This window comes from Scyliorhinus canicula, chromosome 2 (genome assembly GCF_902713615.1).
Source record: "Scyliorhinus canicula chromosome 2, sScyCan1.1, whole genome shotgun sequence".
NCBI lineage: Eukaryota > Metazoa > Chordata > Chondrichthyes > Carcharhiniformes > Scyliorhinidae > Scyliorhinus > Scyliorhinus canicula.
The window spans coordinates 168,243,773-168,262,686 of NC_052147.1; the positions used below are offsets into that span (position 1 = coordinate 168,243,773).

The 18,914-nt window shown below is 47.1% G+C and overlaps 1 protein-coding gene across 4 annotated transcripts in view; it reads left to right on the plus strand.

The window, feature by feature from the left end:
- LOC119961672 (diacylglycerol kinase beta) overlaps positions 1–18,914 on the plus strand; it is a 797,376-nt gene that overhangs the window by 399,200 nt on the left and 379,262 nt on the right. For all 4 annotated transcript variants that reach the window (XM_038788967.1, XM_038788974.1, XM_038788981.1 and 1 more), the window contains 2 exons: positions 7,918–8,016; positions 9,349–9,465. In XM_038788967.1, the coding sequence (XP_038644895.1) occupies positions 7,918–8,016; positions 9,349–9,465 (216 nt within the window). The remainder of the gene's footprint in view (positions 1–7,917; positions 8,017–9,348; positions 9,466–18,914) is intronic.

Sequence of the window (18,914 nt, forward strand, 5' to 3'; positions counted from 1 at the left end):
CACCAGAGAGAGATGGGGTGGGGCTAGGTTGGATTGATTGGTTGGTGACAATGAAGTGGTCAAAAGGCCGTGCTCTGCCCGGTAACGGGTGGTGATTGGACCTACCGCAGTGGGATGGTTCTCGGAAGTCTCCGGGAGCAGCTGAGCTCTAAACAGACAAAGATAAGGACCTGCTTTCTCTTCCTCTCCAGAAAAGCTGTGAGTGCTGTATTTCTGAAACTACAGAGACCTGAATGAATCTAGTGTAAAAAACAACCTTGAACTGAAAGCACAGTTTGAAGAGGAATCAGGTGCTGGAAGCAACCATCTGAAATAAAGACTCTTCTTTTATTCATGACTTTCACCCCATTCCTCCCCTCTGTTTGTTGTGTGTGTGTGTGGGCGCAGAGAGAGTTGGGGAGCAAGTTAAAGTGGAGAATTGAGAGTGGAGGGAGAGTTAAAGTGGGTAATTGGCAGGGGAATTAAAAATAGAGGTACTAGATTGAGCTTGGAAGTTGGCGATAACTGCACAATTGCTCAACACAGGGAAGTCCACAAAATAGTGCAGCATCAAGGATGTTCTCTGGTGGGGAAATTCAGCTGGAGAGAATTCGGTCGTAGTTCGTGCATGAGAGGGAATTTAAAAGATTAGAAAAAGAAATGGAGAGCAGCAAAAAGAAATGGCGTTGCAGCAAAGAGAAAAGGAGGGGCAGCAAAGGGAACCGGCGATGCAGCAAAGGGAAATGGTGATGCAACAAAGGGAAGCAGCAATGCAGCAAACAGAAACAGCGATGCAGCAAAGGGAAACAGCGATGTAGCAAAGGGAAACAGCGATGCAGCAAAGGGAAACAGCGATGCAGCAAAGGGAACCGGGGATGAAGCAAAGGGAAATGGTGATGCAACAAAGGGAAGCAGCAATGCAGCAAACGGAAACGGCGATGCAGCAAAGGGAAACAGCGATGCAGCAAAGGGAAACGGCGATACAGCAAAGGGAAACGGCGATGCAGCAAAGGGAAACGGCGATACAGCAAAGGGAACCGGCGAAGCAGCAAAGGGAAATGGTGATGCAACAAAGGGAAGCAGCAATGCAGCAAACAGAAACGGCGATGCAGCAAAGGGAAACAGCGATGCAGCAAAGGGAAACAGCGATGCAACAAGGGGAAATGGCGATACAGCAAAGGGAAACGGCGATGCAGCAAAGGGAAACGGCGATGCAGCAAAGGGAAGCGGAGATGCAGCAAACAGAAACAGAGATGCAGCAAAGGGAAACGGTGAGGCGGCAAAGGGAAACGGTGAGGCAGCAAAGAGAAACGGAGATGCAGCAAAGGGAAACGGAGATGCAGCAAAGGGAAACGGAGATGCGACAAAGGGAAGCAGCAATGCAGCAAACAGAAACAGCGATGCAGCAAAGGGAAACGGAGATGCGACAAAGGGAAGCAGCAATGCAGCAAACAGAAACAGCGATGCAGCAAAGGGAAACGGAGATGCGGCAAAGAGAAACGGAGATGCGGCAAAGGGAAACGGTGAGGCAGCAAAGGGAAACGGAGATGCGGCAAAGGGAAACGGAGATGCGGCAAAGGGAAACGGAGATGCGGCAAAGGGAAACGGAGATGCGGCAAAGGGAAACAGATGCGGCAAAGGGAAACGGAGATGCGGCAAAGGGAAGCGGAGATGCGGCAAAGGGAAACGGAGATGCGGCAAAAGGAAGCGGAAATGCTGCAAAGGGAAACGGCGATGCAGCAAAGGGAAACGGCGATGCAGCAAAAGGAAGCGGAAATGCTGCAAAGGGAAACGGCGATGCAGCAAAGGGAAACGGCGATGCAGCAAAAGGAAGCGGAAATGCTGCAAAGGGAAACGGCGATGCAGCAAAGGGAAACGGCGATGCAGCAAAGGGAAACGGCGAGGCAGCAAAGGGAAACAGCGATGCAGCAAAGGGAAACGGCGATGCGGTAAAGGGAAACGGAGATGAGGCAAAGGGAAACGGAGATGCGGCAAAGGGAAACGGAGATGCAGCAAAGGGAAACGGAGATGCGGCAAAGGGAAATGGAGATGCGGCAAAGGGAAACGGAGATGAGGCAAAGGGAAACGGAGATGCGGCAAAGGGAAACGGAGATGAGGCAAAGGGAAACGGAGATGCGGCAAAGGGAAACGGAGATGCGGCAAAGGGAAACGGAGATGCGGCAAAGGGAAACGGAGATGCGGCAAAGGGAAACGGAGACGCGGCAAAGGGAAATGGAGATGCGGCAAAGGGAAGCAGCGATTTGAAACAAAACCCTTTTTCAATTTACTTATGATTTTTAGCCTTCCTCCCCTTTTGTGTGTGTGCGCGCGTGTGTGTGTGTATATAGAGGGTGGGGCAAGTTAAAGTGGGGAATTAGATAATAGTTAACCAGTTATACTTGCTGCTTATTTCGTTATAGTCCTTATTAATAAAAAGTAATTGTGTTTTCGTTTATATACCTGGTGACTGGTTATTGGGTAGCGTAGGGCCAAAAACTTTGGGTTTTCGAACAATTATTATTTAATTCACGTGTGTTGTGTCTCCGGGTTGAGTGGGGCTGGAATTGACCTTGCACTAGCCCAGGGTTGTGTAACAGCAGGCAGAATTAATTATGCTGCACCCACTTCATCTAAATGATTATAACATCCAGCGAAGGAAGTCCCATGCTGCTACCACCTTTTGGCCCTCTCAGTTGCCTCTGCACTCGCCAAGGAAGCCTGGTAGCATTATTCACAAGCGACATAGTGCACCTAGATTGCTATTATTAAAGGCAGTACACCCCTCTCATATGGATACTAGGGAAGGGAGAGGATTCCTGGATGCAGCGCTGGATGCATTAATGGGCAGGTGGAGAGGCCCCATGGTTCTGCAGGATTGTGTGGAGTGGAGGGGGTTGTGGAGAAATGGGGAATTGTTTAGGAAGTCATCAAAAATCATCTTCACAAGAAAGTAAGAGCAGATGTCCAGCGAGGCTAACTCTCAAGGATCTGGCAGCCATGCCACAAGACGTTTAATTACCTCATTCAGGTGGTTGCGTCTTCACATGGCACCTCATAATTCCCAGGGAACCACACTCATATTGCATCCAGTAGTACATCCCGGTACTCAGTACTCAAACCTAATATCCAGATACTCCGTCTTACCCTCAAACAGCTCCGATATTGGTACTGCATATACATTGGAGTAAACTATAGATTTGGGATCAGCACATGGTGAGTCACTGGATATGAGTGGGCTATAGCCAGGCCATGGGGTAATTATTTGCGAGCTGCACTGGTGGGCGAGGTCGTGACTGGTTTGCCGTAGAGGGCTCAGGTGAGGACTTCAGTGGGCATTCAGGCCACCACTGAATGGACAAGCAAACAGAGATGCTAAGTGGATTGGTTGACCTGCCAACAGGCCTGTCCCTGTTGAGGAGCATGGAGGAAACTGGCCCCAACTTGGCTGAGGACATTGTGCATAACCTGCCCCTTCTGTATCCTCTGCTGCATTTCCCGGAAGACCTAGATGTGCAAACTGAGGATGCAGCATCACTCCCTGTCAAATCCACAAATTCACCCAAAGCCTCCAAAAACACTCCAAAGCACTTCCAAACATTCTGCAATAATTCTTTAAAATTACCACACCTCCGATTTGTATGCCTGATAGTTTAAGTAACTCTAGTGTAGGGCCAGTCTCGCAACCCATCGCTTGTTTGAAGAATGATCAATTAATTTGTGCCAAGGCTAGAAGTGGCCAAATTTGATTGATTCGGAGACTTCTGATGGGCCTTCCCGTCACAGAGCGTAGTGCAAGAATTGGCGAATGATACAAGGCAGCCAACAAGGAAATGATTTCAACGGCTATAAAAATATAATGCTGGGGGTGATTGTAGAAAAAAGCAGAAATCAAGTTTGAATTGTCAAAGTACCATTCCCCTCCAGTGTTCTGAGAGTTTGAGCCTTGTGGCGATTGAAAGAATGAGGTTGATAGTTGGACATGGATAACTATTCTACCAAAGAGTAGTTGGCCTTTGTATTGTTGCTTCCTACATAAAATAAAAACTTGTTCTTTTTCCCCCTAAGATGGTCAATCAGTTGGATAGTAATGGAGGTTTGGATTTTCTTATAGAATTGAATACTGGACATCAACAAGAAAGACACTCTATTAGATGCCTGTGAGGCCTGGCCAAAAGTTTATAGGTTTTGGAAAACAGATGGTAATTCCATGGAAAAATAGATCCAAGGGCTTTAACAAATTGCACAAAAAGTTGACAAAGTTTATTTTGGGTATCCCTGAATCAGTACAAGAGTTTGCAATACTGGAATATGCTCAGGTTTCTCATGGACAGCCAAGCATGACACGTTCCCCTGAATCATATGGATTTTTTTTTAAGCAGCTAAAATCTACATAGACCACATAATCTGCACTGCCGGCATCAATCCTCCTCATTACTTCCTGAAAAAAATCAATCAAATGTGTCAGACACAACCTTTTAATCAATTCATGAAACTGTCTGATTAATCTATGCTTCTAAGTGACAGTTTACCTTGTCCCTCAGAATTAATTTCAATAATTTTCCCATTGCCGAGGTTGGACTGACTGGCCTGTATTTATTTGGTCTACCCCTCGCTACTTCTTTTAACATTCCTTCTCAAATCTATGAAGTTCTCATCCTTGGCAATGGCCTGCATTGGCATCTACCTGAAGTAGAACATCCAAAACTGGGTGCAACTGTGGGGTAATCAATACGTTCTGCAGGTTTAACATCAGCACATTGCTTATGTATTTTGTGCCCCCATTATGAAATTTTATTGCAGATCCAATTTTTACAAGTTTACCAACTTGCTCCCGCACTTTTCAAGATTTGTGTATCAGAATTTCCAAAATGCCTCTCTTCCTTTTAAATTCATTACTTATTGCTTCCTTCCACACCTTAATTTGACCTCTTAAAATGCATCCTGTCATTTGCGATACTTTTCAGTTGGTAGCTGGACAATCCATTAACCTCTCTGTGCCTTTCTGAAGTCACTGAAGGTCCTTCTCACAGTTGACCATGTGATATTGTACCCTAGCATTGGATGGACTGAGTGGCATCTTTCTGTGCCATAGCCTTTCTATGGCTCTAACTTTCTCCTTCACTTCTTTTGAATTCTCTGTCTAAAGGTGCCACCAAACCACAGTGCCTGATCTCCACCGTCGGTAGGGTAAGGAGGCAGGTCCTGTATCCACCCCAGCTGGTATAGGGATTGAACCCCATGCTGTTAACAACAGGCGTCAAGCCAGCTAAGGCAATCATCCCCTACAAGGAGTCAGAGTTTTAACCTCGAGCTATGGACAGCATTTATGGAACATCTTCCAAACCCACAACCTCTACCACCTAAAAGGACACGGCAGCAGATACATGAGAATACCACCACCTGCAGGTTCCGCTCCAAGCTACATACCATCCTGATTTGGAACTACCTTGTTTTTTTCTTGTCAATGGGTCAAAATCCTGGAGGTTCCTTCCTTTTAAAAAGAAATGAGAGTACCCAATTCATTTTTTCGAATAAAGGAGCAATTTATTATGACCAATCCACCTACCGTGCACATCTTTGGATTGTGGGTGCGAAACACACGCAAACGCAGGGAGAATGTACAAACAACACACTGATAGTGACCCAAGTTGGGAGTTGAACCTGAGACCTCGGCGCCATGAGGCAGCAGTGCTAACCACTGCGGCACCGTGCTTCCCTTGGAACTCTCCTCCTAACAGTATTCTGGGTGCACCGACACCACAGAGACCTCACCAGTTCAAGATGGTGGCTGGCCACCAGTTTCTCAAGGGCAATTAGGGATGATAAATATATAAACTAGCCCAGTGCTGCCCACATCCCATGAAAGAATTTTAAAATGCTTCAATTTCTTTCCACCACATGGCTGACAAACATTCTCTCCCCCTCTTACCGCCTCCCATTGGAATATGTTGTTGGGATTTACAAATTGATTCACAACATATTTGGTTGTGTTATGCACATACCTTCCTTGCCCATCAAGTCCTGGATTGGGACTGAACCCAGAGATTCTGGTTCAGAAGCAAGGAGGCCAGCAACTCCACCTCAAGATTATCCCTCACTCATCTACAAATGAATAAAGGAGATTCGTGAACTCAACAGCGATACTTCAGGAATGCTGATGTTATGTATTCCCAGTCCAATACACCACTTTCAGTTTCCAGACTATGCTGCCCAAATTCGTAGAATACCATAAACATAATTTTATTCATAAGCCTCCTGTGTCGCATTTTGTCATGCACTTTTTGAAAATACACAGGTACAACGTTAATTGCATTTCCACAAATAACTACAGACAATATGCAGATTTTTTTCACAGGTATGTCAGGGTTACCTCCTGAAAGAACCCAGCATGAGGAGATCTTCATTTCTAAGTCAATGTTTAAACCTTGTCCGAAGTTATTTTGTCTATAGATTCTTCTTTTTATTTTTCAGGATATCAAATGTCTTCATTTTTCTCCTGGCCATAGTTTGCTTTGCACTTCAGAGGATAAGTGGGATACATGCTTGCAGGCCTCAGCTGCTTGAGCCTCAAACCCTTGTGTGCTTTTACTCCTTAAGGGCAATTTTCCCAAATGGAGCCCAAGTGTTCGCGCCGTCGTGAATGCCGTCGTGTTTCACGACGGCACGAACCGGGCCCGGGTACGCTGGAGGGGGGCCAGAACAGCGCTGGAGCAGTTCACGCCACTCCAGTCTCCTTTTCCAGAGCCAAATCGGTGCAACGCCAACCCGCACATGTGCAGTTGGGCCGCGCCAACCTGCGCATGCGCGGGGGACTTCTTTAGCGCGCTGGCCCCGACTCAGCATGGTGTCGGTGTTCAGGGGCCGGCCGTGCCGGAAAGTGGGCCGGGGGGGGGGCCAGACCCCATCGGAGCCCCCCCCCCCCCCCCCCCCCCCCCCGGGCAAAGGGGCCCCCTCCCCCCCTCTTCCCCACAGGCCGCCCGTCAACCGTTCGCACAGAGTTCCCGCTGGCAGCGACCAGGGGCGAACGGCACCGGCGGGACTTTGGTGTATCTGCGCAGCCGCTCGGCCCATCCGGGCCAGAGAATCGGCGGCCCCGCAGATTCCAGCAGCCCGCAGCCGGCGCCGCGCCTAACGCGCCGGCACAAATGGCACCGATTCTCTGCACCTCGAAGAACCACGCACAGGCGTCATGGCGCGGTGATTCTCCGGCCCGGCGCGGGGCTCAGAGAATCGCCCCCCCCCCCCCCTTGTTTTTGCTTTAAGAGTGTAATATTTTTGATAAAGCAATTGAGAAACCTACATATTACTTTAATCATAATCCAGAACTTCCATTTCCTGGGGCTTATCCCAGAAGGAGGTACCCCAGAAGATACACTGGGGAACACCCCCCCCATCTTTCCCGGAAATCCCCATGCAAGGACTGTATGGCAATTTAAATATCCAATGGGCATCCTGTATTGGGACCAACCAAAACTGATCCAAACTGGAGACTTCGGATGGTCCACTGTTTTAACGGAATAGTTGCCCAGGAAATGTTAGAGAAATTAAGCCGCTGACAACTCCTGGGTAACAAGACTACCAATCCACCCCCTGGTCCCCCAACTACCCCCCACCCCTGCCACAACCACCCTCACTCACTTACCTTCTCCCTGGCTTCTCAAAGTGGCTGAGACCTTTAAACTTACCGCTTCACACAGGTATCTGTCCAGAATGAGGTGAGTAAAAAAAAGCAAAGTGACAATCTGACTATGATTGTCACTCCAAAGAAGTTCTGACCCTATATATACGATCCTTGAACTTTGACTCTTGACTTCATTAAATTACATTAGAATCTACTTGGACAGCTTAGCCCTCCATCATTGATTGTTAAGCTCATCTTTAGCTTTTTGAAATTCATAGTTTGAGTTACTTATGACTTGTTTGTTTGTTTTTTTGCAGCTTCACAACAAATGTGTGTCACATATCAAACCCGAGTGTGATGGTGGCCAATTAAAAGACCACATATTACTTCCCGCCTATATATGCCCAGTAGTTCTGGTAAGACTTCAACGATTGAGTTTCTTGTACAATGCCTAAGCATTTCAAGTGTAATTTTGCTTTACTTTCCTCCTAATCTTTTTAAAGTTCCTGTTTTTGAATTTCACTCTTGGCATTCTCACGTATAATAAATGTTGACTTGAATGAAATATTCAAAAAACAGTGGTCCACTTCTTCCAACTCCATACCACTTCTTAATTCAGCAGGAAATAAAGCCTTGCAAAAATAAGCAGCAGTTAAAAATGCTTTGAAAATCTTGAGTGACTGAACAAATTGATCTTTCTTCATTTCCGCCTTTCACACTTCAAGTATTGTGAGAAGTAAATAATTAAATTAGTCACCATTTCTTTTAAGTAGACTCCTAATTTCTTCAAATGTACATACTTTAAGTTCCGAAGTTTGAGTGTTGTGAATAAATATGTTATTTTCTGACTGAAAAATTGTTCTTTAAGTGTAAATGCTGTGAGCAGGTTTGAATATTTGGAATTATTCCATTGGTGTGTGATTAAGCTAGATATTAATTTACAAATTAATCAAGTCTGGAGTATTTTTGTGAAATAAAAAAAAACACACATGGGTGTCCAATTGGGAAAAAATATTTTTTTTAAACTGGTCATGTGCCCTTTAATTGGCCTTGATGCATAGATTTTAAAAGGTGCAGCCAATTTGGATTGGTGGTTTTAGTGATGTAGTCAGATATGGAGAATGTTACAATTATTATGAGATCTCAGCTTGCTGATAGAATTCTAGTAAAGTTGGCTTCTGAACTGAATAATGCGCTTATTCCGAAATAAAACAAGAGAGACCAGCTATTAGGCTGTTTCCTGTGCTGAAAACCTTCTGGCCTGTTGTACTTCACCCATTGTGTATTTTCAAAAAGATTTTGAGTGGGTCTGTCTGTGACGGCCATTGTTTCAATATCCAACACTTTGTTTTATAATGTTCCTCCCTTAGACAGTGACAGGTTTTAATGGGTCTCTGAACTATTAAAAAATGTCTTTCCCTTTGCACTCCTTTGAGGGTATCCTTTTTGTTTACACCTTCACTTTGGAAGAAGGCCTTGCATTTTTAAGTAATTTGATCTGTCTCAGTTCAAATGGCAAAGTTTCCAGTCAGTTTAAAGTTTGAAAACCATATTTTTGAAATCGAAGGGGCATAGCTTCATGAAAGGATTTCCATCCTACTGGGGGCTTAATCGACTTGGGGAGTTTGATTGACAAGAATACCATTGCACTCATTTGTGAGTGGACCTCTGGCTGGTATGTCCAACAAAATATAGATAAGCTGGTATCAGATTTGATTAATTGTTTTGGTTGGTTTTCTGTTTTAAAGGATAGACAGCCCAATCAGAAAAAGGCTGAAAATGATTCACCAACTACCACAAGTTCAGATGATAACAATCAGGCTTTCAAATGCAATTCGACAACAGTAGATGGGCAAGGACTGCAGGTATGTGAAAGGATCAATTGATCAGTAACCCTCATTTAATGACTAGAATTGTAAAGGGGTTGATGTTTCTGTGACCCTTGGTGAAGGTGGAAATATCAGGGAATCTTAAGAAATTAGAGCTTATTGGATTTTATGTATTTTTAAAAAATACAGTAATAGAAAAATTACAGGACATCAGATGACGTATCTCCTGACAGTTGCTACTAAAAGAGATAAATGGAGAAATTTCCAACATGTTCATTATCATTTTCAAAAGCTATCTAAATTTGGGAATGAGGGGCTGGATTCTCCTCCGGCGGAATCCTCCACCTCGTTGGCAGCGCACTCAAGCCCGCGAATTTCCCAAGGGTATGCGGGTGCCCACAATGGGAAACCCCATTGGCTGGCTGGCGAGACGGAGGATCCCGCTGATGGCAAATGCGAGCCACCCAAGAAAATGGGTGCGGTTGGACGGAGAATCCCACCCCATGTCTTTTGTTGCAAAATTTACCAGTAATTAAAAAAGGAACGTGACAGAAACCAGGAAACTACTGATCTGACGATATTGGGGAATTGACTGGACTCTTTCATCAGGGACTGAGTGACTGAGCGCTTGAATATGAATATGAAATGTAATGAAATGAGATGAAAGTGAAATGAAAATCGCTTATTATCACAAGTAGGCTTCAAATGAAGTTACTGTGAAAAGCCCCTAGTCGCCACATTCCGGCGCCTGTTTCGGGGAGACTGGTACGAGAATTGAACGTGCTGCTGGCCTGCCTTGGTCTGTTTCAAAGCCAGCGATTTAGCCCAGTGTGCTAAACCAGCCACTAATATGTACAAGCTGATCAGAGAATATATAGATTTGGGTAGGATGGATCGCATCTGATTAAACTAGTTTAATTTTCGAGGCGGTCATGAGCATCATGGACAGAGGAATTGTCTATATAGATTTCCGGAAAGCATTTGTAAAGATTCCGCACAAGAGGTTATGGGAAAGAATTGTTTGAGATTTGGGCAAAGCTACCCAATATGACTGTAAGTTTAAGGGTGGGGTGGGAATTGAAGTAAGCAGACGATAACTGGTAAATTCTAATCCATTGCTTGCACACACAGATGCAGTGTCACCTGGACAATGATTGAAACACACCTAATTAACAAAGGCACAAGTGTATGCATGCAGTGCACTGGATAGATAAAAGCAATATTGAGGTTCACATCAGCCCTGCTCTAACTATTGTTGGAACAATTTTGAGGGGTTCAATGACCTACTAGTTCTATAGAAAGCAGATAAAACCTGGATTTCTTGTCTCCACTATTAATCTCTTTAAAGCATCCCATCCTCCACAAGCCCATGGGTTTGGGAAATCTCATCTGGGCTGCAGAGGAACTTGGAGTGGGAGGGTAAAGACCCAGTTGCCGTGGTACACATACATACCAATGACATAGGTAGAACAAAGACAGAGGTTCGGTTCAAGGAATATGAGCAGCTAAGGGCTAAATTAAAACGCAGAACCAAAAAGGTAATAATCTCCGGACTACTACCAGATTACTGAGCCACGAGCTAATTAGCACAGGATCAATAAGATTAAAATGGTAAATGCGTGGCTCAAAGATTGGTGTGGGAGAAATGGGTTTGAATTCGTGTGACATTGGCACCAGTACTGGCGAAGGAAGGAGCTGTTCCGATGGGATGGTCTTCATCTGAATTAAGGTGGGACCAGAGACCTGGCAAATCGCATAACTAAGGCTGTAGTTAGGGCTTTAAACTAAATCAGCTGTATGGAAAATTAGAAAATCAAAGTTAAAGGATAAGGTGAAAGTGTAGGTTGATGATGAGGACTTCAAACGAGTTGAAGGAGAGGTCAGTAAAGTTTCAAGAACATACCAGGCTGATTCCTGGGATGGCGGGACTGGTAAATTGGTTAGGATTATATTCATTGCAGTTTAGAAGTCTAAGAGGAGATCTCATACAAATTTACAAAATTCCAACAGGATTAGACTGGGTAGATTCAGAAAGAATGTTCCCGATAGTGGGGTAGTCCAGAACTAGGGGTCATAGTTTGAGGATAAAGGGTAAATCTGAGGTGAGGAGAAATTTCTTCACCCAGAGAGTGGTGAATCTGGGGAACTTGCTGCCACAGAAAGTAGTTGAGGCCAAAACGCTGTGTAATTTCAAGAAGGAATTAGATATAGCTTCTCAGGCTAAAGGAATCAAGGAATATTGGGGGAAGGCGGGATCAGGGTACTGAACTTGACAATCAGCCATGATCATAATCAAAGGGCCGAATGAGCTTGTGCTTCTATTTTCTGTTTCTAGCACATAATAGAACAGAGAGTATAGAAAGTGGCAGGAATCTAACTTCAGGCACAGCAAAAAAGGGGATCTGTCTACACCTCCCACTGCCTTGGGAAAGTGGGCAGCATAATTAAAGATCCCTCCCACCAGGTTATTCTCTCTTCCAACCTCTACCATCGGGCAAAAGGTACAAAGGTTTGAGAACACGCACTAACAGATTAAAAACTTCTTCCCTGCTGTTACCAGACTCCTGAATAGCCCTTGAACTAATCTTTCTATGCATCGTCTCCACAGTTGTAATAATAATAATCTTTATTAGTGTCACAAGTAGGCTTACATTAACACTGCAATGAAGTTACTGTGAAAATCCCTGCGTCGCCACACTCCGGCGCCTATTCGGGTACACAGAGGGGGAATTCCGAATGTCCAATTCACCTAACAAGCACCTCTTTCGGGACTTGTGGGAGGAATCCGGAGCACCCGGACGAAACCCACGCAGACACAGGGAGAATGTGCAGACTCCACACAGACAGTGACCCAAGCCGGGAATCGAACCTGGGTCCTGGCGCTGTGAAGCAACAGTGCGATAGTGTCGCTGCCCCCTGTGCTACATGGATCAGGGCTGAGATCTCAATATCCAAGGATATGTGTCCTATCGAAATGATGGGCAGAGGGGTGGGGTTGCATTGTTCGTAACAAATGAACTTAAATCGATAGCAAAAAGCAATATAGGATCGTAAGGTATAGAATCTGTGTGGGTAGAGTTGAAGAATCGCAAAGGAAAAAAGACCCTGGTGTGAGTTATGTATAGGCCCCCCAGCAGTAGTCAGGATGTGGGCAGAAAATAGGTCAGGTGGTAGAAAAGGCATAAGAAAGGTAATATTACAGTAATCATGGGGGACTTCAATATGCAGGTGGACTGGGAAAATCAGGTTGGTAGCAGATCCCAAGAAAAGGAATTTGTGAAATGTCTGTGCAATTTCTTTTTGGAGCAGCTTGTGGTAGCGCCTACTAGGGAACAGGCAATTCTAACTTTGGTGATGTGTAATGAGGCAGACTTGATTAGGGAACTTAAGGTGAAGGAACCCTTAGGGAGCAGTGACCACAATATGGTAGAATTTAGCCTGAAGTTTGCGAGGGAGAAGCTGCAATCAGATGTAGCAAATGTAATTGAATAAAAGTAACTGCAAAGACATGAGGGAGGAGCTGGCCAGAATTGATGAGAAGGGGGTCCTAGGACTTCCGGTGCCGATAATGCTGTGAGTGGTCGCACATTTTAGCTCCCTCTCGAGGTGGAACATTTGGACCTTTTCTCCCGATTTACGGTGGATTTGTTCAACAAAATAAGGACTGGTGAAGTAGTGTATGGATTTGTGGACCAGAAGTGGTCTGAAAAGAAGAGAACGTTGGTCGAAGGTTGGAGTGGAGCCTGCGACACAGGGGATTATGGCGGAAGGTCAGGGACCAAAACTTGTGGCCTTTCTTCATGAGAAATTTGCTCAGCAGAGGAAAGAGTAATAAGTAAAGAGAATAAAGAGACTGGAAACCCATGGTCAGGCCATCCAGAAGATACAGGAGGCAGTGACTGAGCACGACGATCAGAAAGCCGTGATGGCGGTGGAGAGGGGGCTGATGAACGACCATCAGAAGAGGCTGCAAGATAAAGTGGAGGATCTGTAGAACAGATCACGTTGGCAGAATCTGAGGATCGTTGGTCTGCCGGAGGGCAGCGAGGGAGCAGTCGCAGGTGTATATGTGGCACGTATGTTTGAAAAGCTGTTGGGGTGAGGTGCGTTTGCTCGACCCTTGGAGGTGGTCAGGGCACACAAGGAGCTTATGAGGAAGCCATTGAGGAATGAGCCACCAGGGGCGACGATGGTACGACTGCACCGGTTCCTAGACAAGGAACAGATCTTGAGGTGGGCCAGGCAGACGGGGAGCTGTCTATGGGAAGGTAATGAGCAGCGTAACTATCAGGACGTGGGTGCGGAACTGGCCAAAAGAAGGGTGAGTATCAATAAAGAGAAATCAGCCCTCCTTTAAGAAGGGGTTTATAGCCCGTTTGCTGTACCCAGCATGTTTGTGGGTCGCATACGAGGGCCAGGAACTTTACTTCTGAACGCCAGAAGAGGCGATGAACTTTGCCAGTGACAGGGAACTGGCAGGTGATGGAGGACATTGAACTTGGGGCGAGTAGCTGTGTTCTTGATCTGCTGTTAAACTTCTTTTTTCTTCTTCTGTATGTATTGTTTTGTACTAAGTTTGGGGCCGCTGTTCAGTTTTGTTTGCGGGTTCATTTTGTTCTTAATGGGGGATGGTGAGCGGAATTTTCTCCTTTGTGTTTGTTGGGGATTGTAATGTTTGCAAATGGATGTAAATTGGTCGAGGAGGGGGATCAGTGGGGGGGTAGGATGCTTGGCACCATGGGCGAGGGCTACCAGGCTAGCTGGGCGGGCTAGCTCATGGAAGCGCAGTGGAGGGCCAGCAGGTGAGAAGTTTGCTGAAGGAGATTGGGATTGTTGTTTTGTTATGGAGAGAGGGGTATTGATCTGCTGATGGGAGGGACTGCCGTTTGGTGACAGAATGGGGGTCGATGATGGTGGACACCTGAGGGCGGGCCTGGAGAGGCTCGGGACACTGGAGGCTGGCCTAAGAAGGGTGATGGATGATCGGTGTGTGGTGGGGGGAGCCTGGTCACATGGAACGTGAAAGGACTGAATGGGCCAGTCAATAGGGCCTGCGTGTTCGTGCAAGGCGGACGTGGCGATGCTGCAGGAGACACACCTGAGGGTGGTAGATCAGACTAGGCTGAGGAAGGAATGGGTGGGCAAGTATTTCATTCGGGGCTAGACTCTAAAACTAGGAAGGGTGGTATTTGTATCAATAAGCGGGTGTCATTTGAAGTGACAGACTCGGGGGTGGGGAGGGTGTACATTATGGTGAGTGGGAAGTTGGAGGGGATGCTGCTGGTATAATTGAACATCTATGTACCAAACTGAGACGACGCGGAGTTCGAGGCGGGTGTTGGGAAGATTCCGCAACTGGACTGGCATCGGCTGATCATGCGGGGGTGGACTTTAATGCGGTTATAGGTCCGAGGCTGGATCGGTCGGGTTCGAGGACGGGGAGGGTGTCAGCGGCTGCGGCGAACAAACTAAAGGGGTTTATGGGAGGGATGGATCCGTGGTGGTTTGGACGACCGAGATCGAAGGAGTTTTCTTTTTTCTCCCATATACACAGTGTACTCCCTGATCAACATTTTTGTCTTGGATAGGGCTTTCATGGCAGGGGTGGTAGACGCCGAGTACTCAGCGATTGTAGTGTCGGACGATGCCCCACACTGGGTGGATTTATGGGTGAACAAGGCTGGGGGCCAATATCTGCACTGGAGATTAGACGTAGGGCTGTTAGTAGATGAGGAGGTTTGTGGGCAGGTAAGGGAAGCCATCCAGAATTATGTGGAGATAAATGACACAGGGAACGTTTCGGCAGCAACGATGTGGGAGGAGTTGAAGGCAGTTGTTTGGGGAGGGGGGGGAGTTGATTCTGGTACGGGCTCATAGGGAGAAGGTGGAACAGGCAAAAATGGACAGGCTGGTTAGGGATTTTTTTTCCAGGTGTGTAGGAGGTACCTGGAGGCCCCGGAGGCGGGGTTGCAGAAGAAAAGGCAGAAGTTGCAGATCGAGCACACCAGTTCAGGAAACGAGAGGCAGCTATGGAGATAGGAAGAGTGAAGGATAGAGGGGGGATCACGATTTTGGACCCAGCGGGGGTGAACGGGGTGTTCAAGGAATTTTATAGTCGGCTGTACGAATCGGTGCCCCCCAGCTGCGGTGGAGCGAATGAGGTTATTTTTGGAGGGCTTAGAGTTTCCGAACAGGTTAGAAGGGTTGGTGGGGGGTCTGGGAGCCCCAATTGGGATTGTAGAAATAGTAGAGGGATTGGAGGCCATGCAGTCAAGCAAGGCCCCGGGGCCGCACGGATACTCAGTGGAATTTTATGAGACGTTTTCTGGGGTGCGGGGTCGTTGCTGGTGAAAGCAACGCTAGGGAGCAAGGTGTTCTTCCCCCAACAACGTCACAGGCTTCGATCTCATTGATTCTGAAGCGGGAGAAGGACCCAGAACAACGTGAGTCATACAGGCCAATCTCCTTAATGGACGTAGATGCCAAATTGCTGGCCAAGAATTTGGCCTCCAGAATAGAGGAGTGTGTTCCAGGAGTGATGGGGGGGGACCAGGCGGGATTTGTCAAAGGAAGACAGTTAACGGTCAATGTATGAAGGCTATTGAATGTTATCATGATGCCCTCCGAGAGTAGGAAGGTGGAACAGATGGGAGGGTCGCTATGGACACGGAAAAGGCCTTTGACAGGTGGAGTGGAAGTATTTGTGGGAGGTCCTGAGGCGGTTGGGGTTTTGGCAGGATTTTGTGGACTGGATCCGGTTGCTGTAACAGGCACCGGTGGCGAGTGTGCGGACGAACCAAGTGAGCTCGGAATATTTCAGGCTGCACTAGGGGACGAGGCAGGGATGTCCACTCTCCCCACTGCTGTTTGCCCTGGCCATAGAGCCACTGGCAATGGCGCTGAGAATGTCAAAGGACCGGAAGGGTGTTGCTCGTTCCAGTGAGTGCGCTTTACACTCAATTGGCTCTGTTTTATTACTTAGCTCTAGAGTCGCCAGGTATCCTTATGATACCGCCCCGAGGTTCAAGTTCAAGTTCAGATCAATGACTCAATACACCAATTAGCAAGGTTCAAATCAAGACATGTTTATTAATACACAGTTAATCACTACTCATGCACACAATACTAAAAGACTAGGCTGTTCCTACCACTAACAGGCCAATACTTATCTGGATAAGGGAACCCGCTGGGTCAGGGAACAATGGCCTCTTGCTCGATCCTGGGTCTGCAGGCTTCCAGCTGGTATGGACTAAGGGGTCAGGAGCATCTATCTCGTAGCGTGCGTTGACTGGACATTTACTTGATGGTGCAGCAGTTGGCCAGGCCTCTCCTTCTTACGGTCAAGTTCTTCGAGAGCTGCTAAGATGTTCTGTTGGGAGGGCCGGCTAAGAGAGTGAACTGAACTTGGGACCTGTCTTTTATAGGTCCCAGGGGTTTGCGCCCTTTTGGGCGGACCCCGAGCTTACTTCCAATCGATTGGATCCCATACCAATCGATTGGTTTGAATTCCCCAATACTGGGGCTGATTCTCGATCGCTGGGCGGTTCTTTCTGGCTTGTTTGTCGCCTTTGTTTCGGACTCCCGTTGGCGCCGCGGAGTCTGACTTGCTATTGAGTGTCTCAAATGTAGCTAATTGTTGTAGCTATTGTTCCCGGGGATCGCTCATCAATATGTATAACTGTTGGTTTCAGTGCTGTCTGCTTTCTTTGCAGGCAGAATACACAGGAACTCTGCAAAACTGCTTGTTTGGTTAGACTGTCCATTTTTCCCTGCTGTCTTTGTGTTTCTCCAATTTGTTTGGGGAAGTGGCCAACTCAGGTGGCTAAAAGGGGATAGCCCACTCCTGTATATTTCTGACCCGTTAGGGTGGATGGGAGAGATTTTGTGGATCCAAGGGAAATTTGGCCAGTTCTCAGGATACAAATTGAATACGGGTAAAAGTGAGGTTTTTGTGATTCAGGCGAGGGGACGGAAGAGGAGGCTCGGGGAGTTGCCATTTAAAGTGGTGGGAGGGAGTTTCCGATACTTGGGAATCGGGTGGCATTGGGATGGGAGCAGTTGTATAAATTAAATCTGGCCCGGTTAGTTGAACAAATGGAGGAGGACTTTCGGCGGTGGGACATGCTCCCGTTGTCAGTGGCGGGGAGGATATAGACCGTAAAGATGACGGCTCTCCTGAGATTTTTGTTTATTTTTCAGCGTCTCCCTATTTTATCCCAAAAGCTTTTTTTAAGCAGGTCATTGCGGTGATATCTGGGTTTGTTTGGGCGGGCAAGACTCCGTGAGTAAGGAAGGGGCTGTTGGAGCAGAGGCGAGGATTGGCGGGCAGGGGGTGCTGGCCTTACTGAACTTTAAGAATTATTACTGGGCAACAAATATAGCCTTGATTAGGAAGTGGGTAGTGGGGGAGGGGTCAGTATGGGCGCAGTGGAGGCGGCATCATGTAGGGGCACAAGTTTAGGGGCACTGGTAACAGCACCTCTGCCGTTCTCGCCGGCTCAGTACTCCACAAACCCGGTGGTGGTGGCGGCTCTGAGAGTTTGGGGGCAGTGACAGAGGCATATGGGAGTGCAGGGAGCATCGGTGTGGGCTCCAATTTGTGGGAACCACCGGTTTGTACCGGGGAGGTTGGATGGGGGGTTTCAGAGATGGCAGAGAGCAGGTATTGAGAGGCTCGGGGAGCTTTTCTTGTTTGGAGGATTTGGAGGAGGAGTTTGAATTGCCGCATGGGAATGGGTTTCATTATCTGCAGGTGAGGGATTTTGTTCAAAGGCAGGTTTCGACCTTTCCGCTTTTACCGCCACAGGGGATACAGGATAAGGTAGTTTCATAGACAGGAGTGGGGAATGGGAAAGTCTTGGAAATTTATAAAGAGCTTATGGAGTGGGAGGGAACCAAGATCGGGGAGGTTAAGCGCAAGTGGGAAGATGAATTGGATAAGGAAATTGAGGCGGATTTATGGGAGGATGCCCTGAGTAGAGTCAACACGTCCTCATCATGTACCAGTCTCAGCCTGATACAATTCAAGGTGGTCCACCGGGTACACATGACGGTGGCCCGGATGAGCAAGTTCTTTGAAGGGGTGGAGGACAGGTATGTGTGGAAGGGCCCGCGAGTTATGTGCATATGTTTTGGGCATGTCCGAAGCTTAGGGGATTCTGGCAGGGATTTGCCGATGTCATGCCCACGGTATGAAAGTCAAGGTGGGCACCAACTCCAGAGATGGCAATTTTTGGAGTGTCGGAAGACCCGGGAGTCCAGGGGGCGAGAGAGGCTGACATTTGGCCTTTGTCTCCTTGGTAGCCTAGAGACAGATCCTATTACCGTGGAGGGACTCGGAGCCCCCGAAATCGGGGGTGTGGGTTGGCGACATGGCTGGGTTTCTCAAGCTTGAGAAAATTAAGTCTGCCCCAAGAGGTTCAATGTTAAGGTTTGTCCGGTGGTGGCAGCCGTTTATCGACTTTTTCGGGGAAATCTAAACCGTT